Source organism: Carcharodon carcharias, chromosome 8 (genome assembly GCF_017639515.1).
Source record: "Carcharodon carcharias isolate sCarCar2 chromosome 8, sCarCar2.pri, whole genome shotgun sequence".
In the NCBI taxonomy this organism is placed as follows: domain Eukaryota; kingdom Metazoa; phylum Chordata; class Chondrichthyes; order Lamniformes; family Lamnidae; genus Carcharodon; species Carcharodon carcharias.
In genome coordinates, this window is record NC_054474.1 from 65,709,629 (window position 1) to 65,735,051 (window position 25,423).

Here is a 25,423-nt window from a genome sequence, read left to right on the forward strand (position 1 = left end):
AACTTGGAAATTAGGTTAAAGAATAGATCAGTAGAGATGTAGGGACAGGCGTTGAAGGAGATATTTCAGAATACTCAGAAAAGATTCGTTCCAGTGAGAATGAAAGACTCTAAGGGAGGACACACCATCCATGACTAACTAAATAAATTGAAGATAGTATCAAATTGAAAGTAAAAGCATATAATTCTGTAAAGATGAGAGGCAGGTCAGAAGATTGGACAGAGTAAAAAGAGCATAGAATGAATAAAAGATTAATAAGAAGGGAGAAATCAGAGTATGAGAGAAAGCTAGCTAGAAATATAAAAACAAACAGTAAGGGTTTTTACAGGTGTTTAAAAAGAAAAAGAGTAAGTAAATCCTCTAGAGAGTGAGAATAGGGAATTAATAATGGAAAATAAGGAAATGGTGGATGAATTAAACAGATATTTTGTGTCTGTTTTCACTGTATAGGAATAACTCCCAAGAAATAATTGTGAATCAGGAGGTTAAAAGGAGGGAGGAACTTAAAACAATTACAATCACCAGGGAAAGGATACTGAGAAAATTATTAGAACTAAAAGCTGACAAGTCCCCAGGCCCTGATGAGCTTCATCCTAGGGCTTAGAAGTAGAGGTTGCTGAGATACTAGATGCATTGGCTTTAACTTTCCAAAATTCCATAGATTCCGGAAAGGTCTCATCAAATTGGAAAGAAGCAAACGTAACTCCGCTATTCAAGAAAGAAAGGAATCAGAAAACAGGAAACTTAACGTTTGTCAGAGGGAAATTGCTGGAATCTATTATTAAGGAGGTTATAGTGGGGCACTTAGAAAATCTCAATGCAATCAGGCAGAGTCAACATGGTTTTGTGAAAGGGAAATCATGTTTGACTAATTTATTGTAGTTCTTTGAGGAAGTAGCAAGCAACATGGGTAAAGGGGAACCTCTGGATGGGATGTACTTAGATTTCCAGAAAGCATTTGACAAGGTGCCACATCAAAGGTTACCACACAAAATAAAGAGCTCATGGTGGAAGAGTAATATATCAGCATGCGTAGAGGATTGGTTAGCCAACAGGAGCAGAGAGTAGGGATGAATGGGTCTTTTTTAGGTTGGCAAGTGGAGTGGAATGCAACAGGGATCAGTGCTGGGGCCTCAACTATTTACAATTTATGTCAATGACTTGGATGAAGGAACCAAATGAATGGTTGTTAAATTGCTGATTACACAAAGATAGGTAGGAAAGTAGGTTGTGAAGAGGACATAAGGAGTCTGCAAAGGGACATAGACATAGATAGGTTAAGTGAGTGGACAAAAGTTTGACTGATGGAGTATCATGTGCGAAAATGTGAATTTGTCCAATATTATTTAAATGCAGAAAGATTGCAGAACTTTGAGGTGCAGAGGGATCGGAGTCCTGGTACATGAATCAGAAAAAGTTTGTATGCAGGTAGAGCAAGTGTTTAGGAAGGCAAATGAGATGTTATTGTTTATTGTGAGGGGAATGGAATATAAAAGTAGGGATAGTTTGCTACAGTTGTACTGGGTGTTGGTGGATCCACATCTGGGGTAGTGTGTGCAGTTTGGGTCTCCTTATTTAAGAAAGGATACAATTAAATTAGAAGCAGTTCAGAGAAGACTCACTCCAAAGACTCCTGGAGCAGAATTTTGCCCTTGGCGACAGACTCGGCTGCAGCAGTCGGGAAGCCGGCCACCACCCACGATCGGCACTAGACCGCGATTTCACGCTGGCGTGCCAATTAAGGGGGGTGGGGGCGGAGGCAATCGGGCCGAGCGCCAAGTTCACTCATGCGCATGAGCAAGTTCTTCATATCTCCCTGAGGCACAGAGAGCTGCCTCAGAGAGATGAAGAGATGTGAAAAAAATAATTTAAAAAATAAAAATGTAATGAAACGCGACCCCTCAGCTGACCCTGTCACATGGGCAGGGGCATGTTATTAATGAAAAATATAAAGGTTTTATTTTATTTTTATTTGCTTTTGGAAACCTTATCCCACCCGTGGATGAGGTTTCCAAAAAAATGCATAAGCCGCTTGGCCTTTTGCCTGTCCGCCAACAGTTAGGTTGAACGGGCAGTGAAAAATTTACATTAATTGATTACTTAATGGCCTTGACAGGCCTTTTAATTGTCAGCGGGCATGTTGCCGGCTCCAGCGTGTGCCCGCCGACTGAACTATCATGCAACTACATATTGACATCAGCACGCTAGACCAAAGTTAACATGTGTTATTTCACGCTTGAGCGGGTCGGGCACGCGCCTGCCCACCAAGTGAAAACTTCTGCCCCTGGGATGAAGAGGTTATCTGCTGAGGAAAGATTTGACAGGGTGGGCCTGTATTCATTGGAGTTCAGAAGATTGAGAGGTGATCTTATTGAAACATATAAGATCCTGAGGACAAAGTGGATGCTGAGAGGATGTTTCCCATTATAGGAGAGACTAGAACTAAGGGACACAGTTTAAAAATAAGGGATCTCCCATTTAAGATAGAGATGAGAAGATTTTTTTCCCTCTTGGAGGGTCTGAGTCTGTGGAACCCTCTTTCCCAGAGAGCGGTGGAGGCATGGTCAATGAGTATTTTCAAGACAGAGGTAGATAGATTCTTAAATAACAAGAGATTCAAAGGCTATCAGGGGTAGGCAGGATGTGGAGTTGAGGTCACAGTAAGATCAGCCATGATTGTTTTGAATATCTGAACAAGCTAGAGAGGCTGAATTGCTCTTTTGTCTTGCTTTCACCTCTGGTTACTTGTTTTAATTCTTTTTAACAATTCCACTGCTTTTTGTTCAGCTGAACATCAGAGTTTTGAGTCTCATACATAAGGTGCAGTTTAATTCTCCATTCACCCATACAATACCTTTCTATAGCTTCCAGCAATTTTTTTTTAACATGAGAAATTGTTATTGATCCTGTTACCAGGGAGGTTTTCCCATGAGCAGTTCTTTGGACTGGTCTTTAGAATTTCTCACCATCCTGTCTTATTTGTATTACACAAAGGATATTGTCTATGGGTTTTAAAAAAAGACACTTCATGTATTGATATCACTTATTGTCAAGTTAGTAAGAAAAACACTTGACCATTTCACAAAACTTCACAGTAAACTGCAATTAACAGAAATATACTTCAAGTCTAAGTATGCAGACAGCCCTTCAGGCTAAACAATTTAAAATAGTTTTAGTAACAGACAAGTAGCACATGGATAATTCAATTAAATGCTCCTTACCAGATTTCTTCTTTCCAATTGGTTCCCTACAATAAGAAAAATGAAGGTATTAATGAATGAATGAATGAAGTGTGTTTACTGTTGCAGCAGAGTGATGGTTTAAAAGACTGACTTAAATCTCTAGTTTCTCTTAGTGAAAGACATTGGGAAAGTAAAAGGTACAATATGCTAAATGACGCTTTAATGGTGCAAACATTAATATTGTATTCTACTGCCACCAATAAACATAGGACTTAGGAGCAGGAGTAGGCCATTCGGCCCTACGAGCCTGTTCTTTCATTCAATAAGATCACAGCTGATCTGGTTGTGTCTCAACTCCATTTTGCTGGTCTGCCCCCATAACCCTTGACTCCCTTGTCTATTAAAAACCTGTCTAACTCTGCTTTGAATAAATTCAATGACCTGGCCTCCACTGCTTTCTGGGGAAAAGAATTCCATAGACTAACCATCCTCAGAGAAAAAAGTTCTTACCTCCATCTTAAATGGTAGGCCTCTTATTCTTAACCTGTGTCCCTTGCTTCCAGTCTCTCCCACAAGTGGAAACATTTTGCTGGTATCTAACCTATCAAATCCCCTCAAGGTCTTATACGTTTCAATAAGATCACCTCTCATTCTCCTAAACTCCACTAGATTTGGGCCCAACCTGTCCAACCTTTCTTCATTAGATAAGGCCTTCATCCCAGTAATGAGTTGAGTAACCTTCACTGAACTGCTTCTAACGCAATTATATCTTTTTTCAAATAAGGAGACCCAAAATATATACAGCATTCCAGATGTAGTCTCACATAGGCCCTGTACAGCTGCAGTAAATCTTCCCTACTTTTGTATTCCATTCCCCTTGCAATAAACACTTGGCGTACCTGCATACTAATTTTTTGTGATCCATGTACCAGGGCAACCCTCTGTTCCTCCGAACTCTGCAATTTCTCTCCATTTAAGTAGTATACTGATTTTCTATTTTCCCTGCCAAAGTGCACAGGTTCACATTTTCCCACATTATATTCCATCTGCCAAATTTTTGCCCACTCACTTAACCTGTCTATATCCTTTTGCTGACTCTTTAACTCCTCTTGACAACTTGCTTTCCTACCTATCTTGGTGTCATTGGCAAATTTAGCTACTATACATTCGGTCCATTCATCCAAATCATTTGAGACTGTAAATAGTTGAGGCCCCAACACCGATCCCCATGGCACTCAATTTGTCACAACTTGCCAACCCAGAAAGACCCATTTATCCCTACTTTCTGCTTCATGTTAGCCAACCAGTCCTTCATCCGTGCCAACATGTTACCCCCTGCACCCATGTAGTCTTATTTTGTGCAGTAACCTTTGATGTGGCACCTTATCAAATGCCTTCTGGAAATCCAAGTACACATCTACAGGTTCCTTTTTATCCACTTTGCTTGTTACTTCTTCAAAAATTTCTAATAAATTAGTTAAACATGATTTCCTTTCACACAGCCATGTTGACTACCTGATCAAATTATGATTTTCTAAGCATTCTGCTATGACTTCCTTAATAATACATTCTAGAAATTGTCTTGTGACAGATGTTAGGCTAACTGGCCTATGATTTCCTCTTTCTGCCTCCCTCCTTTTTTCAATGATCAATCTTTTTAAAATGAATAATGATCTCATTTCCATAAAAGTGCAGTTGAACGAATTGCTACTGTTTTGCTTGGGCTGCTATGTGGACAGGCTGAAGGAACTGTGGTTATTACTAATCTACAATCTGACTCTATTTAATGGGCAGCAAGTGGCACATGGATAGATTTGACAGGGTTATTCTGACAAGTATTGATCTGTAGGAACATCAAAGGGAGGTTAAACTGAGAGAGCACCACTCGAACAATTCCCAAGATTGATTGAAAAATGCTGGCAAAGGAAAAGTGAGGGGATACCTCCTGCGCAAAGAAAATTGTCTTTTTTCTATTAAAAAAGTATATTTATCAGTGGATGATATACTCACCTTAAAAAAATATATTTATGGACTCAAGCTCCACCCTAGCCCACCCCGTGCTGATCCAATGCTACCTGATTCTACAAAAGCTACTAATGGCAAGGAAGGGAAAGAAAGAGGAGAAAAATTAAATTCAAAATACTGTTGATGGTCACTTTGGCAGACACACTGCATTATACTTTCCATTATTTTAAGTACATCATTAGCCAGCATTCTTGATTTTTAAATTTTTATAGAATGGCTCATATATTGCGAAACCAAATTGGCAAAGTTCTGCCCAAAGTTAAGCACAGTCTGTCCAAAACAAGCCCTTTGGTATATATCAAGATACACTGCAATCTGTCAGAGCCAGCCAGGAAACAAAGACAAACTCAAAATAGTTTTAATAAACTCAGGGAAAGCTTATATGGAGAAGTTCTATGTGTTCATTTTGACGTCAATGGAGAGTTTACAGATGACCTGCGTTTAGAATATTTCAGCACAAAATTTAACAATTGTGGTACAAATGCAGAGCTTTTATTAAAACTACTAGTTTCACTTTAGTCTGGGCTTTTTACTTTAAAAAAAAACACACAGCCAATGTTTCAGATCCACCAGGGTTGTTTTGCTTGATATAGCAAAGGGAGGTTTCTTTTAAACCCAGAATAAATTAGATCTTAGAATCAACATATTCAAAATAATGACATGGAGTATGCCGCTGGTGTTGCATTTCTGGTTGGTATACCAATCCTTGCAGGTATAAATGCTGATGATCGGGGAAAATTGACATCACAAACTGAAAGTTCAGTGTCAAGAAAAATAAAAATAGAAAATTCTGAATATAAAAGATAGATATTTTCATATCTTTCCAAGCCAATCACTTCAAAAGATATGGCTCAAACTGCAGGACGTAGCATTCAAAATGTTCACTATGCTTTATACCAACTCTGTATTAAGATGGTGACTTTGTGGTTCATGTCGCTGGACTTGTAATCCAGTGGATCAGGCTATTGCTTTGGTGATACAGGTTCAAATCCCACAGGTTCAAATGGCAGCTGGTGGAATTTAAACTAATAAAGTCAGTTAATTAATAAAGCTGGAAATAAAAGCTAGCCTCCATAATGGTGGCCATAAAGCTTATCATAAATTGATGTAAAAATCCATCTGGTTCATGAATGCTCTTTAGGGAGGGAAATCTGCTTTCCTTCACTGGTCTGTCCTACATGTGACTCCAGACACAACAATGTGGTTGACTCTTAACCACCCTTTGAATGGCCTAACAAGCCACGCAGTTGTACCAAACCACTGTTGAAAAGGAATAAAAATGGATGGACCACCTGCCATTGACCTAGGCACTGGGACCCACAATGGCAAACCAAACCCTGTCAACCCTGCAAAGTCCTCCTTACTAACATCTGGGGACTTGTACCAAGTTTGGGAGAGCTGTCCCACAGACTAGTCAAGAAACAGCCTGACATAGTCATACTCACGGCATCATACCTTAAAGACATTGTGCCAGACACCACCATTACAATCCTTGGACATGTCCTGACCCACTGGCAGGGCAGAACCATTGAGGTGGTGACACAGTCATACACAGTTGGGAGAGAGTTGCCCTGCGAGGCTTTAACATTGAATCTGGACCCCAGAAAACCTTATGCCATCAGGTTAAACATGGACAAGGAAACCTCCTGCTGATTACCACCAACAGCCCTCCCTCAGCTGATGAATCAGTATTCCTCCAAGTTGAACACCACTTGGAAGGGTAGCAAGGGCACAGAAGGTACTCCGCATGGGTGCCTTCAATGTCCATTACCAAGAGCAGCTTGGTAGAACCACTACTGACCAAGCTGGCTGAGATCTGAAGGGTATATCTGCCAGGCTAGGAATGCGAAAGGGAGTGAGGGAACAAGCAAGAGGGAAGAATCTACTAGACCTTATCCTCACCAAAATACATGTTGAAGATGCATTTACCTTCCATCATGTTGTGTGGCACTACCACTGTGCTAAATGGGATAGATCACAGGAGACCTAGGAACTCAAACTGGGCATTGTGAGTCATCAGAGGCAGCAGAATTGTTTACAACCACAGTCTATAAGCACATGGCCTGGGATATCCCACAGTCTACCATTACCATCAAGCCAAGGGATCAACTGGTTCAATGAAGAGTGCAGAAGGGCATGTCAGGAGCAAAACCAGGCACACCTAAAAAAGAGGCGTCAACCTGGTGAAGGTACAACACAGCACTACTAGCATTCCAAACAATGGAAGAAACAGGCTATAGGCTGAATCTGACTTGGAAGAGTTGGAAGGCATTAAAAGAGAAATCTCCAATTCTGGAATAAGAACAGGAAACACAACAGCACCAGACATATCTAAAAATGAGGCATCAACCTGGTGAAGCTACAACACATGGCCAAGAATTTTCAAGGCCACAGGCGCTGGGCATGTTCAGTGACGGAGGCAGACAGGTTTCATTACGTGATGAAGCCAGTTTGCGATCGTCTACTCAGCCCACTGATGGTGGGCCACATTTCCTGCAATCGGATGTTGGGAACCTCACTGTAATACATCAGTTTAATCATTATAGGGCCAGTCCACCGGGCTCATCCATCCTCCCGCTGGATAGTCCGCCCATGTCAGCAGGAAAACACAGCAGCGTGTTTCACAACAGCACATAAGTGACGTGCATCTGGCGGGGTTCATGGTTTGTTTGCTTACCTTGCTTCAGTCAGCACATACAGTCTGCAGAGTGAGGTCTTGCTTGAGGATGGGGGAGAAGTGGCCTTAGGCAAGGGAAGAGGCTGCAGGACGAGAGCTGTATTGGGGAAGGAGAGCATCCCAGGGTGTGGTTGTGGGGAGGGGCACACGTTGATCTGTGCAAGTGGCCTCAAAATGATGATGCCTGAGGAGGCCGTCTCCAGGGGAGATGAGGCCAGATGGTCATGTGAGGGTATGTGTGTGAGAATGGGTGGTGATGTCTCTTAAGCTGGCAGTGAGTGAGATGCCAGTGAATGTGTGATGGGCTTGAGTGTGTGGATTGATGAGATGGATGAAATAATTCATCCTTTATCTGCATTGGATAGCCATCACCGTGCAGCATTGGCACTGATCACCAAGCTGGAGTGGTAATGTAGCTGCCCCTCCTGCGGCCAGAGTGGGAGTGTCATCCAAAAGGCACTCGAGGGCTGTAGTCTTCTTGCCTTTCGGGGCTATGTCTTTTTTTTCCTGGAAGCACTGAGTATGGCTGTAGTTTAAATATGGTGCCTGGTGTGATGAAGCGACGAGGTGATGGTGTGACAGGCAAATGAGAGCCCTCCCACCATGGAAATGGCATGTTTCCAGAGAATGCATAAGTAATGTGGTGGCTTTGGGACGATATGCCGTGAAAAGCCGCCATTGCGGCCATTGGGTAAAACATCGGTTTATCCGCCCACTGTCTATCTTCACAGTAGAAGACACAAATTACATTGCAGAAATAGAGAATAACAACTTAGGGGCTAATATGCTTGAAGAATTTAAGGTAATAGCAGCAGAGAAAAAGTATTGGAGAAACTTAAGGAACTAAAATCTGACAAATCACCAGGCTCTGGTGGCCTACATCCTAGGGTTGTAAAAGTAGCAGCTGCAAAGATGGTGCATGCACTGGTTATGATTGTACAAAATTCCGTGGGGGGGAGCGGGGGGCATTGGGGTAGGCAGGAAGAAGTGCGCATTCAGACCATCATGCCTGCACCAGTTCTTTGAAACATCTGATTAATTTAGTCAGGAGTGCACCCCAGAACACACACCAGCTTTTTCCCCATAACCCTGCAATTTCTCTTCAAATACATGTCTAATTGCCTTTTGAAAGTTTAATAGAATCTGATTCCACCATTCTTTCAGGTATTCCAATCACAACAACTGTCTTCTGTGAAAAAAATCCCCTCTAGTTCTTTTGTCAGTTATTTTAAACCTATAACCTCCATTTACTAACCTACTTAATTGCCAGAGGAGATAGTTTCTCACTAATTGCACTAATAAAACTGCTCATAATTTTGAATACCTTTATTTGGTCTCCCCTTAACCTTCTCTGCTCCAAGAAGAAGAATTCCAGCTTCTTCAATCTTTCCATGTAATGGAAGTCCCTCTTTCCTGCTATCATCCTAATAAACTTCCTTTGTACCCTCCTAAATACTTCGACATTCTTCTGAAAATGTGGTGCCCAGAATTGGACAGAATACTGCACTTGATGCCTCAACAATGATTTGGAAATGATTAGCATGACGTCCTTGATTTTGTATTCTTTTCTCCTATGTAAACAATATAAAGTTCAAATATTACATAAAAATGAGGGCAGAACATATGCCTTTAAACACATCAATTACATCTTTGCTCCATAACCATGTTTTACCTAAAAACTACAGTTGCCCTTAACTCTGTATATAATATCATAGGAGGTGGATGAGCATGATTCCATTCAATTCACAGAATTACAAAAATAATTCTATCCTTTAAGTTTCTGTACCTATAATTACGTTTTACCAAAACAATCAAATTTTAACACATATATTCATATTATTTACTGTTATTATTATTTCTTCATGAATTAAGCATTTTTTCCTACACCAAAACAGTAAACACTGTACAATAGTAACTTCAACATAATTTCACATCCCACTCTTCATGGCACACAGTTGACCAGGAATACAAATACACATTCACTGCAGCTAATGCACAACTGAGGATGGCAACAATGGATAAAGAGGAAATGTATGATGCTTGGCCAACTAAAATCTGAAAGGAAATTGTTGCAGCTTAGTTATTTATAAAGCTAAAAGTACTAAAGCCTACTCCATTTCTGAACAAGTCTATTAACATCAAGTTTTATCTGTGTTCATTTGTTTTCTAAAACCTATCAAAAGATAATACTGGCCGGAAGATGGCACAATGTTGTGACACTTAATTCTCTTTGGACACTGACTCTCATGATCTATGACCAGTGTCATCTGGTTTACAGTCAATTAAATGAGTCAAATTTATTTTTTTGAATCCAGGATTCAAGGACTTAAGTTCTTGACTAACAGTCATTTTTATTGCAGTGTTTTGTGATTTTCCAGGATTTTTACCAGTGTTTTCTACAATTCTAATCACTTTTCCAAAAAACAGAAAACAGTGCCCTTGTCTGTGATGTAACTGACAAGCTCAGTATTAATTTATATGGTACTACATTCCTGATAACAGACTTTTCACTTAATGCACAAGAGTCCCTTTGTCTTTGCTGTACTGCACTCTAGGGTGACCTTGCACCCTTTTGTTCCTTAAATTACTCACATTAATCACACATTAGCATCCAATAATTACATAACAAAAGCATTATAATGTAATACTGACATATTCATAGAAAAGTATGAACAAGCAAAGTATGATTAAGCAATCTCATTGCAAACAAATGGGGTTATGTAGCTGTTAATAATTCAGGTCCATTGCAGATACCTTCTTGGTTTCAGAGGCATCAGTTGCTCCCTTAAGCTGTCTGCATGTCTTACTTTTATGTGGGTATGCTCATACTGCCCTATAACTATTTTTTCCAATAGCATAGCCCAGGCATGTAACAACAGTGTTCCTTGTTTTTCAGACTGAGTACTCATGTCTTATGAGCATGTATTTCCTCAACCTCTCCAAAAATGGATGAAGAAAATGCTCAGAATATTGAAATTTCATGCATGTTAGTAAGCTGCTTTATTTTCTATTGTGCAAACATACAGACCAACAGTCATGATAAGATTCATTTTTTCCGTCATTACAACTTGTCTCTGAGTACTAATACAAAAATAATGAACATACTATTCTACCCACTTCAGTCATTCATCTTGCTTAACTCATCTAACTTCTCTCTCTTGCATCATATTCTTTTGCAGTTTGTTTTATTGCCTAACTGCCCTCACGTCACACCGTTTCCAACAAGTGATTCTGTTTTCTTCTGTAGTTGCTCAAAGTCAGAAAGTGATTAAAAACCTTCCAAGATAATGAAAGAGATATTAATTGATTACTGAGATAAGCTAACTGAGACAGGCTAATGTATTGATTACTATTGGCAGTTTATGTGGATTCAATATCAAATCCACTCTGAATCTTAAATAATTACTGTCTCAGAATTCACGTTCTTTTACATGCAGGAATATATTAGAATCCATAACATAGCATTTAAAGAAGCCCAGCATATTTCTGTAACATTTCAAGTTTTAATCCAGCAATGGATTTGCACAGGAGGATGTAAATTTTATATGTAAACTGTGGGGGTAACAATGTAGGTTAGTAAGAACAAGATGGCTAATGAGTGGGAACTTGTGCGATATAAGATTTAGGCAGCAAAATTTTGGCTGAGCTGGAGTTTGTGGGAGTAAAAGATGGGAAGCTGGTGAGGAGATTATTGAGAGTAATCGACTCTGGAAGCAATAAAAGGATTTTGGGGATGGATCATTTAAATACCAGGGGCAGGCGTCAAAGCCACAGAAGCTCAATAGTGATGCTGCCTGCTGAAGAGAGCACCCTGTAACTCCAAGAAGACCCGGGTCACGAAGAGCAGAAACAGGGAAAGTAGTTTCTAGTTTGTCTCACAAAATGCAGGAACAACTTTCTTATTATGTTTCTCTACTTGGGGCCTTCAGGAAGCCCACAACAACTTGCTGAGCCCAAAGCTGAACAAGTGTTCATCCCGGAAGAGTGAAATTTACCTGAGTGGCAGAAACCTGGCTAATCTGTTCCACCTCAAAGTGCTGTCAATCCAGTCAGGATTTTGTTTCAATGTATCCCCCTTCCAACTGTATTTCTACTGTGGGCTTTTTAATCTGGTAAAATCTGCTTTTTAATCTTGCTTTTTGTAATCTTACTTCTTAATAAATTAAAATAGATAAAATAAGGCCTGTACCCCGAGGTCAAGAAAACTTTTGTGAAGCTCCATTCTTGTTGTTAAAAAAGTTCTGGTGCTTTAAAACACATACCAATTTTCTTATTAGTCAAACAAATTTTTTGTCCCAATTACATACTTGAAAATCAGATCCATGAGAAAAAAAATCTCAGAGCATCTTCCATCACCATACTCCCAGAAATATTAAACAAGCAAACTTAACTTTTCTTACAATGTTGTGGTTTAAATGCAGTTGCACTTTGAGGGAGTGGAATCTCCTATGATTGTTAAATATGTAAGGCTGGTGATATGAAGCATGAAAACAATGTTCATGCAGCCTATGTCACCTTGCACCATGGGGTGGGTGGTGGGGGGGTATCCTGCCATGTATGTGAAATCTAGTACTCTCTCATTCTGCGTTGCCTTATTCATGGAGAATGAGATGTAGGTCTTAACATAAAGTACCTTGGTGACCTCCCAGATACAGTGGTGTACTGTGAAGTGAGGAACGTCTGACAGGAGCCCATGGCATAAATTAAGGGCCACTGATTGCTATACATTCACTGGTGAGCCTTGAAATCTGGCTGCAGCAGGGGATATACCTTGGTTACAGCCTTCTTTGTGAAAGTGAAGGCCTCTCAGACATTTCTCCTCTGTTAAGTTAATGAAGGAGAAGTGCTCTCTGAATAATTGCTGTGAATATGGCTTCCCTGTGTAGTCCCCTCCTCCCTCTTGCAGTAGTTTCTCCTGCTTTTCAATGTTGCTCTCTTTTGTCCTCCAGCCCTGAAGGGAGCTCTAAGAGACTACCAATGATTGCATTCCAATTATTTATAAGGCAGCGAGAAAGAGTACAATAACACATTTTGTTTTCCGAGAAAGTGAACTTCTCAGAATGAGAAAACACACCGAGAAACACCCAAAAGCCTGAAATGACACAAGATCAACTAAACCGGAAGTGCTGTATAATTCTTTTAAATCTCTCTGGTGAGGGGTCCTTTCTGGATCATGTCATTTATCGCTGGTGTATTCAGCACATGGCAAACTAGGCACTGAGGCATACCAAGAAAAATGTCCTGCAAGAATGCAGTCCCCTAATTTAAATAGGGATATTCCACCTTTTAAGTGCTTCTGGCATGTGCTCCTGACACCAATAGAGAGGTCTTATTTAACATGTGGGTGGAGCTTCTAATGAGCACGTGCTTCCTGACTGTTATTTTGCAGATTTAGAGTCCCATCTTATGCCTAAAAATACAGGCACACGCCATCAAATTTCAAGGCCCAGAGTTCTGTGCTGAGTGGAAGAGAAAATCACAGAAAGGTAATAATAATCCAGCAAAGCAAGTACAGAAGGACCTCTTAGATGCTGTCATGGCTTGGGAAGAGGAACCATTGTAGCTAAAATCAGACTGAAAGGGACTGGTCTGCACCCTACATGCCTTAAACATTTCAGGATCTGCGCGTTCAACCAGCTCATGTTGAGGCACAGAGAGTGGACATGACATGAAGGGCAATCCAGACAAAAAAAGGGCTATGCACAATCATCTTAACCATGAATGCTGTTTACTGTAATAGACTCTTTTAACAAAGTACATGTCCTCACATCTGCTCCTTCCCTCAAAGTAATTTTTATACTCTCCAGTGCAGCTTGGCTTCCTGTCAGCTCAGTTTTAAATGCCACTCTATAATCTAATTAATTCCACTCACGACAGGTTTACTGGAGGTAGCTTTTCAATCCTAAAGATGGTCATTTAAATTTGGCAGCTCTTCAGGAAAATCCCAATTACAGTGAAGCATAATCCAATTGCACTGAAGGGTAAACAAGGTCTTCAGTAAGTTATGGCTGTATAGTAATAAAGAAAATACTGGCTGGTTTTGAAGCCTAGCCTCAAAGAAATAACATAATGTCCTTGAACTGATATCTAAAGCCCGCTGCAAATACACTAAGGCTACCTATCTCAGAGCCTCTATAGTGTGTAACCAGCATTATATTTCCAGCTGCACACTCAACATTTTCATTCCCCAACAGTTAATATTTAATATCAGGATAATGCAGATGGGGGAAAACAAAACACTTCTGTAACATTCAAAACATTGTGGACAAGGTTTTGAAAGGGCTCAGGCAGTCAATGAAAATCTATTAACATAAAGCAATTTATGATTTTTTATAGATATATAGCACATTAAAGCAATAATTCTTTGATGTTTCTTTACTGCAGTTATTTTTCAGAATTGGGTCCAGAAGAGGCAGCCAGGCAGTTAAATAAACAGAAACACCAGGTATGCATTCAGAGACCATCACAAAAAGATAAGTGAGGAGCAGAGAAAGGGGAGGTTTCTAAATGCCCTCAAGCTCCATGGGTAAACCCAAGGCCATTGCTACTCTTTCCTAATGATAGCCCCAGGAAGTGTCAGGAAGTATGGTGGATGAAAAGAGATATTCACAGTGGGCCCAAGCCTCCGGACTCCTGGTATCGTCTGACATGCAAGGAATAAGAGGCCAGTAATAATCCTGGTTGGAAAGGTGAGATCAACCACCCTGCCTGAATTTTACATCATTCTCCACTGTAATTCTGAAAAATAACTGCAGTAAAGAAACACCAAAGAATTATTGCTTTAATGTGCTATATATCTATAAAAATCGTAAATTGCTTTATGTTAATAGATTTTCATTTTATCATGATTGAAGGCCTGTGAACATATTTAAATAAATAATTCCATACTTTGTAATAACTGACTAGGTTTGTTAGAGTAAACAGATATCTTTTAAATCTCCTTACATGAAAATAAACATTTTTGGTTATTAATTAAAACACTGGGAGAATGTATGGAAGAAGAAACCATTATGAGTTTTACACAAGTTGCTGACATTTTTAGAAAGGAATGAAAGGAATGACTGCATGTGCATTTACCATAAGATGTAGGAGCAGAAGTAGGCCATTCAGCCCATTGACTACTCCACCATTCAATGAGATAATGGCTGATCTGATAATCCTCATTTCCATTTTCCTGCCTTTCCCCTAGAACCCTTGATTCCCTTACTGATTAAAAATCTTCTATCTCAGCCTTGAAAATACTTAAAAACCCAGCCTTTACAGCCCTCTGCAGTAAATAATTCCACAGATTCACTATCCTCCTCACCTCTGTCTTAAATGGCCAACCCCTAGCTCTGAGATTATACCCTCTTGTTCCAGACTCTCCCACAAGGGGAAACAGCATCTCAGCATCTCCCTGTCAAGCCCCATTAGACCTTTATATGTTCCAATAATGTCGCTTCTCATTCTTCTAAACTCCAATGATTACAGGCCCAACTGACTCAACCTCTACTCATAAGAAAATCTCTCCATACACAGGATCAACCTAATGAACTTTCTCTGGACTGCCTCCAATGCCAGTATATCTTTCCTTAGATAAGGGGACCAAAACTGTTCACAGTATTCCAGGTGTAGTCAAACTAGTGCCTTGTATAGTTTTAGCAAGACTTCTCTATTTTTATACCCAATTCCCTTTTTAATAAAGGCCAACATTCCATTTGCCTTCCCAATTACCTGCCAAACTTGTATACTAGCTTTTTGTGATTCATGCACGAGGACCCCCAAATCCCTCTGTGCTGCATCTTTCTATGGTCTTTCTCCATTTAAGAAATATTCAGTTCCTCTATTCTTCCTGCCAAAGTGCATAACCTCACATTTTCCCACATTATATTCCATCTGCTAGGTTTTTGCCCACTCACTTAACCTGTCTATATCCCTCTGTAGACTCCTTGCGTTATCCTCACCACTTGTCTTTTCCCCTAGTTTAGCGTCTTACACAAACTTGGTGAAAGTACATTCACTTCCCTGTTCCATTAATATATATTGTAAGTAATTGTGGCCCCAGCATTGATCCCTGTGGCAGTCCACTAGTTACAGGTTGCCATCCTGAAAATGCCCCCCTTATCCCAATTCTATGTCTTCCAATCCTCTATCCATGCTATATACTACCCCCAAAACCATGGGCTCTTATCTTATTAAGTAGCCTTATGTGCGGTACCTTATCGAACACCTTTTTGTAATGCAAATATATTACATCTACTGGTTCCCCTTTATTTATCCTGCTTGTTACCTCCTCAAAGAATTCTAATAAATTTGTCAGGTATGATTTGCCCTTCATGAAGCCATGCTGACTCTGCTTGATTATATTATGCATTTCTAAATGCTCTCCTATTATATCCTTTATAATAGACTCTAACATTTTCCCAATGACAGATGTTAAGCTAACTGGCCCTTTTTGAATAAGGGTCTTACATTGGCAGTTTTCCAATCCTCCAGGACTTTTCTAGAATCTAAGGATCCTTGTAAGATTACTACCAGTGCATCCACTATCTCTGTTGCTACTGCCTTTAATATCATAGGATGCAACAGATCAGGTCCAGGGGACTTATTGGCCTTTAGTCCCATTAATTTCCCTGGTACTTTTTCTCTCATGATAGTTATTGTATTTATTTCCTCCCCCTCTTTTGCTCCTTGATTATTTAGTATTTTTGGAATACTATTATTGTCTTCTACCATGAAGCTTGATGCAAAGTATTTATTCAACTCTTCTGCCATTTCCTGGTTCCCCATTATTATTTCCCCAGCTTCATTCACTTTGGCCTCTCTCTTCATTTTTATATACTTAAAGGAGCTTTTACTGTCCGTTTTTATATTACTTGCTAGTTTACCCTCAAAGTTTATTTTCTCCCTCTTTATTTTTTTGGTCATCATCTCTTGGTTTTTAAAACTTTCCCAATCCTCTGGCTTACCACTAATCTCTGTCACATTGTTTGTTTTTTTCTTTCAATTTGACACTGTTCTTAACTTCCTTGGTTAACCATGGTTGGTTTAGCCCCTTCCTAGAATCCTTCTTCCTCACTGGGATATGCCTTTGTTGTGAGCCATGAACTATTTTCTTAAGCATCTGCCATTGTTCATCAACAATAAATACTTTGCATCAATCTTCATGGTAGAAGACACTAATAGTATTCCAAAAATACTAAATAATCAAGGAGCAAAACAGGGGGAGGAAATAAATACAATAACTATCATGAGAGAAAAAGTACCAGGGAAATTAATGGAACTAAAGGCCAATAAGTCCCCTGGACCTGATGAGGTGCATCCTATGATATTAAAGGAAGTAGCCACAAAGATAGAGTTTTTCTGCTAAACTCTTTTCCCAGTTCACCCCAGCCAACTCCGCCTTCATTCCTTTGTACTCACCCTTATTTAAGTTTAGCACAGTTGATTCCGATCCAAGTTTCTCACTCTCAAACTGAAAGCTAAAGTCTACCATGTTATGGTCACTGTTTCATAGGAGATCTTTTACTCTGAGGTCATTTTAGGAACTTGCCTCATTACACATTACCAGATCCAAAATAGCCTGATCCATGGTTGGATCCACAATGTATTGTTCTGGGAAACTGTCCCGAATACTCTCTATGAATTCTTGCTCATGGCTACTTCTGCCAATTTGATTTTTCCAATGTATAAGGTCATCAAAGTCACCCACGATTAATGTACTATCCTTTTTACATGCCCTCATTATCTCCTGATTTATTCTCTGTTCTACAGTATTGTTAGCCACTGTCCCGCCAGTGTCTTCTTCCTCTTGTTATTTCTTACCTCCACCCATATGGATTCTACATCTTCCGATCCAAGATCATTTCTTACTATTGTACTTATTCCTTCTTGTACTTACAAAGCTACCCCACCACGCTTTCCTTCCTGCCTGTCCTTTCAAAAAGTCACATACCCCTGAAGATTTAATTCCCAGTTTTGATCTCTTTGTAACCAGGTCTCTGTAATGGCTATAAGATCATTCCCATTAACTTCTATTTATGCTGTTAATTCATTTATTTTGTTCCGAATACTATGTTCATTTAAGTAAAGAACCATTAACTTTGCCTTTTTACGATTTTTTCTCCCTTTGACCATATTTGCTGCTTTTTTTATGCATGTACACGCTATCTCTTCCAGTTGCACTCCGGGTATAATTACCTAAATAGCTGCCCTGCAAAGCTGCCGTATGCTTTTGCTTTGTAAGCTGACTTTTTCCCTCTCCAGAACCCTCCCCCTCTATTCAGTTTAAAGCCCTCTCTACAGGCCTACTTATTTGATTTGCCAGGACAGTGGTCCCAGCATGGTTCAAGTGAAGTTGATATTGAATTTCTTTTGTGTTACAGTATTGAATTGATGGGTAATCCATTGCTTCATGAAATACTATCAGCTAGAGAAATAAATAAGGGAGCAATTTTTTTTATATTGGTGAAAATGCCTCATTGACATCATTAACATTGTTTTTGAAGCCCAAATCATTACACAGTTTCATATCCAAATCAGCCCAAAACATTTTCTCTTGATTTCCAAAGATTTCTGTGAGACCTGATACAATGGGGACTACATTTTAAATGTACTTCAGTAGCAATAAAGTACTTTGGGTAACCATGAAGGGTATTATATAACTCCAAGTCTTTGCTTCCTTACATAGAAACATTGAGGGTAATTTTAATTTTCACGATGCTGATATCAAATTGGCTGCTTATTATATGATTTGCCTTACTGCCCTTTCCACCCACCCTCAAGAAATATTCTTTATATGTTAAGCAATTAATAAAGAGTATCCAGAGACTAATTCCTCATTACACATGACCCTGCATCCCCTGCTCCTCAGCTTAAAAGCATGGAAGGCAAAAGTAACTTAAAATGGACAAGTAGGAAAAACTTATTGTAATCAATGCTCTCTCACTGCACAGCAAACCAAAAACCCCCAAGCAGGCTATGCACAAGGTGGCTCCTTTAAATTACTCCACTTGCATGGCTGTGTGAAAAATTTAAAGAGGTCACACACTTCAAGAAATCATCCATGTACTTCAAAAAAGGCATGTCAGTCGTGATTACTCACCCTCTTCTGGATGAATACGGCTCCAAAAACACCCATGCAGATTAATACTATCCAGGATAAAGCAGCCCACTTAATCAGCGCCCCATCCATTGCCTTAAACATTCACCCTCTCCCCCACTGACACACAATGGCAGCAGTGTGTACATTTACAAGATGCATTGCAGTCAATGGTAAGCCTCCTTTAACAGCATCTTCCAAACCCACAATCCCTACCACCTACAAGGACAAGGGCAGCAGGTGCATAGGAACACCGCCACCTGCAAGTTCCCCCCAGAACCACTCATCATCCTGACTTATAACACTGTTCCTTTGCTGTTGCAGGGTCAAAAACCTGGAACTCCCTTCCTAACAACACCATGGGTGTACCTACACCACTTGGTCTTCAATGGTTCAAGAAGGCTGCACACCACCATTTTCTCAAGGGCAAATGAGGAAAGGCAATAAATGCTGGCCTTCCCAGGGATGCCCATATCCCATGAACTAATTAAAAAACACTGATTTATTGGAGCAATTAGTAGCTTAGTGTTTCGAGTGGGATCCTTTGTCAGAATTAGTAAAGACAATAATTTTTAATGTTATCAGAATAATCCATGGCCTCAATTTTCAGCCGGGCAGGTGGGTGCGATCGACGGGCCCGGAATTGGCCAGGAATCAGACGGGCGACTCCAATTTCATGTTGGCTGGCCATTGAAGCGTGCGCTGAAAAGCTCAGTGCTGCTGGGGTGGAGCAGGAAGAGAGCAGGCAATGATGTTTCCGCAGGCGGGTGCTGCGAGCAAGCTCCCTGAAGGCAGGGAGCTGCAGACCCGAAAACCATGAAATAAAGTTTTGAAAATCAGAAAAAAAAATGTCCAAGCATCACAATCAGGCGCCTGAAAGTGTGGGTGATAAAAATGCTGTCCGCAGATTTTTATTTTAATTTTATTTAATAACAGAAACCTCAATCCGCCCTTGGATGAGGTTTTATGAAAAATGCAAAAGTCCGCCTGGCTAATTAGCCCGTCTGCCAATTGTAAGGATGGACGGACTACAAAAAAATCAGAGAAAATTGTGCCATTAGTGGGTTTAATTGCCCTCTTAATTGTCGGCAGCCTGCTTCCGACTTTTATGCGCGCCTGCCGAGGGAAGTATCGCTTGAGTGCGCAATGATGTTGGGACGCTCACCTGATGTCTTCTCGTGCGATTTTATGCCCGATCGGCTCGAGTGCACGCCCACCCGCAGGGCATAAAATTCTGTCCCATGTGTCACAGTGGACAATAAAGATTTTGGGGGCCATTGTTCATATGTTTGTGCAAGTGAACAGAAATCAGCGCTGGCCAACGTCCTTCTCCACCTTCACCGCTTTTGAGTTCCGGCTCCCAACTGTTCTTGTATGAGATGGAACTCTACAGTTAACTGTGTGAGGAAATTCTCAAGAAACCAGCAATTCCTAGCCATGCTGTACCATGGCATTCAACAGGAGCAAAAGGTAAGAGCCCCAGCGTTGTTGTAGGGGAGAGGAAAGCGCTGCGGAATGAAAATGTAGCGTGAACTGGAGAGCGACACTGAAAGAACGACAACAACTTGAACAGGGACTGATTTACCAGTTTCAACTGTATTATCTGTGCATTGTGTTGTGGGTTAAAGGGGGCGTATTTGAAGAAAGTGATTAATTTCCAAGTTGCAACAAGAGTAATTTTCAATGAAAGTGAACAATTTTCAATAAAGTGAGCAAAGTCCTTTCTTTTGTGGGTTCCTAAATAATGAAAATGTGCCAAATAAAGGATGAAACTAGAAAATCTTCTGGAGAAGGGGTATGACCCTAGACTCCCCAGAAAATAAATTGTTTGCCTCAAATTCGGATTGTGTAGAATGCCTCAATGAACTGTGAAGGGCTGTTTGAAGATTTTTGTACGTCTATAAAACTGTGGGGCTATGGGGAAGAGGGAGGGGAGAGTGTGGCCTTAGTGTTTGTAATGAGAGGGTCTCCAGCTTTGCCAAAAAGGGACTGTAGGCCCGATTCCGAAAGCCACGCCCCCAAACCTGGCACCCACCTTTTCCACTGGGGGATAGAGGTGGATTGTACTTTGCACATCCATGGTTCATGGAGGCAGCTGCACGTGTAAAAGTGCAGCTGCCATTAAATAGATCCAATTTTCATAACTGGGTTGTTTAAAATATGACTTCTGGGTTTTAGGCCTTTTTGGAAAAGGTCTGAAACTGCTGGTGTTCTTTGGAGAATGATATGATACCCTTTTGGAAAGGTAGGATATCCTTTTCAATAAGTCCAGGGACACCTTGAGAAGAGGTTAAGTGCCCTTTGGGATTGTTAAAAATAGACATGAATGGATGCAAAAAGTGGATAAGCTCATTGGAACTGTCAAGCTGAAGGGAACTGTTAAGCTGTTAAGACTTTAAATCATCTGGCCTTTAAATGTAAAAAAAAAAGCAGGCTGCAGTTTTTTTAAAAAGTGCTTGCTATTTCACTCTGTTTGCTGACAAGCCTGAGTGCTATCTTTTTGGGAGTTGTGCTTCACGACTGATTTCACAACCCATCATTGTCACTGTGGAGTGCCTGTCAGTTTAACTGACAGCGCCAAGTGGTTATAACATCCTTGATGGAGGGATATGCATAAAAATGCTTTGTTTTATAAAGGGATAAAGTATTTGATTAAAATAATTGTTTTTATAAGGGATCAAGCACTTGAATGAGTGTTTGTTTTCATAAGGGATCATGCAGTTGAAGGAATGTAAATGCAATAAATGGGGTTTTTATGGATGAGAAACTCTGGAAAGGATGTTTGGAACTTTATTTCACTTCAGCATGGGTCCTGAGGTCTGTCCATGGTTGGTACTAGGTGAGCTGGCATGGAGGGTGTAAAACACTTTGTGTGGCACTACGACTGTGCTAAGTGGGATAGATTTTGAACAGATCCAGAAACTCAAAACTGGACATCCATGATGCACTGTGGGCCATAAGCAGCAGCAGAATTGTATACAACCACAAACAGTAACTTCATGGCCCAGCAAATCCCCCAAGCATTCCAGGAGCAGCATCAGGCATACCTAAAAATGAGGTGTCAACCTGGTGAAGCTACAACACAGGACTACTTGTGTGTTAAACAGCGGATGCAGCATGTGATAGACAGAGCTAAGCGATCCCACAACCAACAGATCAGATCTAAGTTCTGCAATCCTGCCACATCCAGTAGTGAATGATGGTGCTGGCATGAAGCTAATAATGTACATAATATTATTGGAAAATATTTTTCTTTTAAAATAGAGGTTTAGTCCGTGGGTGTGTCTTAATTGGATTAAAGCCAGCTAGTCTGGGTGCTCTGATGTATACTAGTTTTGAGATGTAAGAGAGGTAGAGTGCATTTGCATTTTGTTGAATACAGCATTCAAGAAGGGGAGTGAATTCTGGCATCTAGCTAGCAGAGACCAAAAAATGTTTACATTACTAATAAAATTGGTACTATGAAAGGGGTTTCATGGTTAGAAGAGCTGGAGTTCAAAGGGGCTGATGATACAATGAGAATTTGCATTCAATGAGCTATGTTGGGTATAACAAACAGTTCTGTGTGTGCAGAGCAGAGGCAATGTAAGATCAAAGCAGCTGTAAGTCTACAACTGTCTCCACAGGAACCAAAGTGAAAGGAACCTCATTTTGAATTTGTAAGGTGAAAATACTTTGCCTGGCATCTGCTGAAAGTCTAAGGGTTGCTGTTGCCTTAATGGAAATTAGTTTGCAAATTTGTTAAAAGTTATGATAGTAGTAATTTGTAGCCATGTGTATATATTTAACTTGTGTAAATTAATAAATGTCTCTTGTATATTGATATAAAAAACTCTCAAGAACTGGTGGAATGATTCCTGAATTTAGAGCTGCATCTCAAACATAGAAAAATAAAAATATAGGTTATGACAGTTGTTTAAAGTTTTCCTCTGGGATTTTTAAATAACTCAGCTTTACCAGTTGCTCGGTCATTACAGATGGACAATTAAACAACTCACTAGAGGAGGCGGCTCCATAAATATCCCCATCCTCAATGATGGGGGAGCCCAATATATCAGTACGAAAGATGAGGCTGAAGCATTTGCAACCATCTTCAGCCAGAAGCGCCAAGTGGATGATCCGTTTCTGCCTCCTCCTGAAGTCCCCAGCATCACAGATGCCAGTCTGCAACCAAATCGATTCACTCCATGTGGTATCAAGAAACAGCTGAAGGCACTGGATACTGCAAAGGCTATGGGTCCTGAAAATATTCTGGCGATAGTACTTAAGACTTGTGCTCCAGAACTTGTCGCGCTATTCCAGTGCAGCTACAAAAACTGGCTTCTACCCGGCTACGTGGAAAATTGCCTAGGTATATTCTGTCCACAAAAAGCAGGACAAATCCAACCCAGTCAATTACCGCCCCATCAGCCTGCACTCGAGCACCAGCAAAGTGGTGGAAAGCGCCATCGACAGCGAGATCAAGCGACACTTACTCAGCAAAAACCTACTCACTGATGCTCAGTTTGGTTTCTGCCAGGGCCACTCAGCTCCTGACCACATTACAGCATTGGTTCAAACAAGGATAACAGTGCTGAACTCCAGAGGTGAGGGGAGAGTGACTACCCTTGACATCAAGGCAGCATTGGGTCAAGTGTTACATCAAGGAGTCCAAGCAAAACTGAAGTCAATGGGAATCAGGGGGAAACTCTCCACTGTTTGGAGACATTCCTAGCACTAAGGAAGTTGGTAGTCAATCATCTCAACCCTGGGACATTACTGCAGAAGTCCCTCAGGGTAGTGTCCCTGGCCAAACTATGTTCAGCTGCTTCATCAATGACCTTCCCCCAACCATAAGGAATAAGTGGAGATGTTCACTGATGATTGCACAATGTTCAGCACCATTCGAGGCTCTTCAGATACTGAAGCAGTCCATGTCCAAATGCAGCAAGACCTGGACAATATCCAAGCTTGGGCTGACAAGTGGCAAGTAACATTCATGCCACAGGTGCCAGGCAATGACCATCTCCAACAAGAGAGAATCTAACAATCTCCCCACGACATTCAAAATGGCATTACCATCGCTGAATCGACGACTGTCAACACCCCAGGGGATAGCATTGACCAGAAACTGAACTGGACTAGCCATACAAATACTGTGGCTACAAGTGCAGATGTGAGGCTTGGGATTCTATGGAGAGTAACCCAACTCCTGACTCCCCAAAGCCTATCAACCATCTATAAGGTATGCATCACAGGTGTGATGGAATACTCTCCACTTGCCTGTATGAGTGCAGCTCCAACAACACTTCAGAAGCTCGACACCATCCAGGACAAAGCAGCCACTTAATTGGCAGTCCATCCACCATTTTAAACATTCATTCCCTCCACCACTGACACCCAGTGGCTGCAGTGTGTACCATCTACAAGATGCACTGCAGAAACTTGGCAAGGCTCCTTCAACTGCACCTTCCAAAACCATGACCTTTATCCCATAGAGGGATATGGGCAGCAGATGCATGGGAACACCACCACCTGCAAGTTCCCTCCACAAGTCACACACCATCCTGACTTGGAATGATATCATCGCTCCTTCAGTGTCGAAGGGTCAACATCCTGGAACTTCCTTCCTAACAGCACTGTGGGTGTTCCTACACCACATGGACTGCAGCAGTTCAAGAAGGCAGCAAGAACATCACAGTCTTCTCAAGGGAAACTGGGATGGACAATAAATGCTGGCCTAGCCAGCAAAGCTCACATCCCATGAACGAATAAAAAAAAAGAGCAAAGGGTGGTGGGAGGCTTGGGTTAGCATTAAGTTGGCATGGGGGCTTTTATGGGGGTGGGTAAAGGTGCATAGGTTGGCATGGAGGTTTATTAGGTGTGTGGGTGGGGCATGAGGTGGCCTGAGTTGGCATGGGGATTGTGTGGGGTGTGAGGGCGATGTGAGGGGTGACATCTGGAAGGCTGTTTTTGTTTTATTGTTTTTTTTAAAGCTGTTACCAAGTCCAGAATCACTGACACAGGCCTTCACACAGCCCACCTCCATACTGCTTCAGCACTGTTTCTAGGGGCAGAATCCTGTTAACACCCCAGCAGAATGAGAACCTGACTGTCTGGAACACCTTCTACCAAGTTAGCTTTGTACAGCCAGGAATTTTCCTGACTTTAATTCAGGCGTAACACTGTGTGTGGCAAAGACTGATTGCTGAAGTGGTTTTAGGGAAAGGAGGGGGGTCCAAGGAACCCAGAAGAATGGGTTTCAGGAACGTCCTGCAGAATTGCGCACCTGACCCGATCGGGAATAAAAGAAAGCGCGATGACCATCGGGCGAGTGTCCTGATGTCATCGCGCACTTGCATGATATTTCGGTCAGCAGGCATGCGCAATAGTTGGCAGCGTACCCACTGATAACTAGGAGGCCTATTGAGGCCCTTAAGCAAGGAGTTAAGTTGAATTTTTTGCTGCCTGTCCAACCTT

The 25,423-nt window shown here is 41.0% G+C and overlaps 1 protein-coding gene across 3 annotated transcripts in view; it reads right to left on the bottom strand.

The window, feature by feature from the left end:
- The window catches only part of sh3pxd2b (SH3 and PX domains 2B), a 306,057-nt gene that overhangs the window by 75,308 nt on the left and 205,326 nt on the right, over nucleotides 1–25,423 (bottom strand). For all 3 annotated transcript variants that reach the window (XM_041193213.1, XM_041193214.1, XM_041193212.1), the window contains exon 6: nucleotides 3,222–3,247. In XM_041193213.1, coding sequence (XP_041049147.1) covers nucleotides 3,222–3,247 — 26 coding nt within the window. The remainder of the gene's footprint in view (nucleotides 1–3,221; nucleotides 3,248–25,423) is intronic.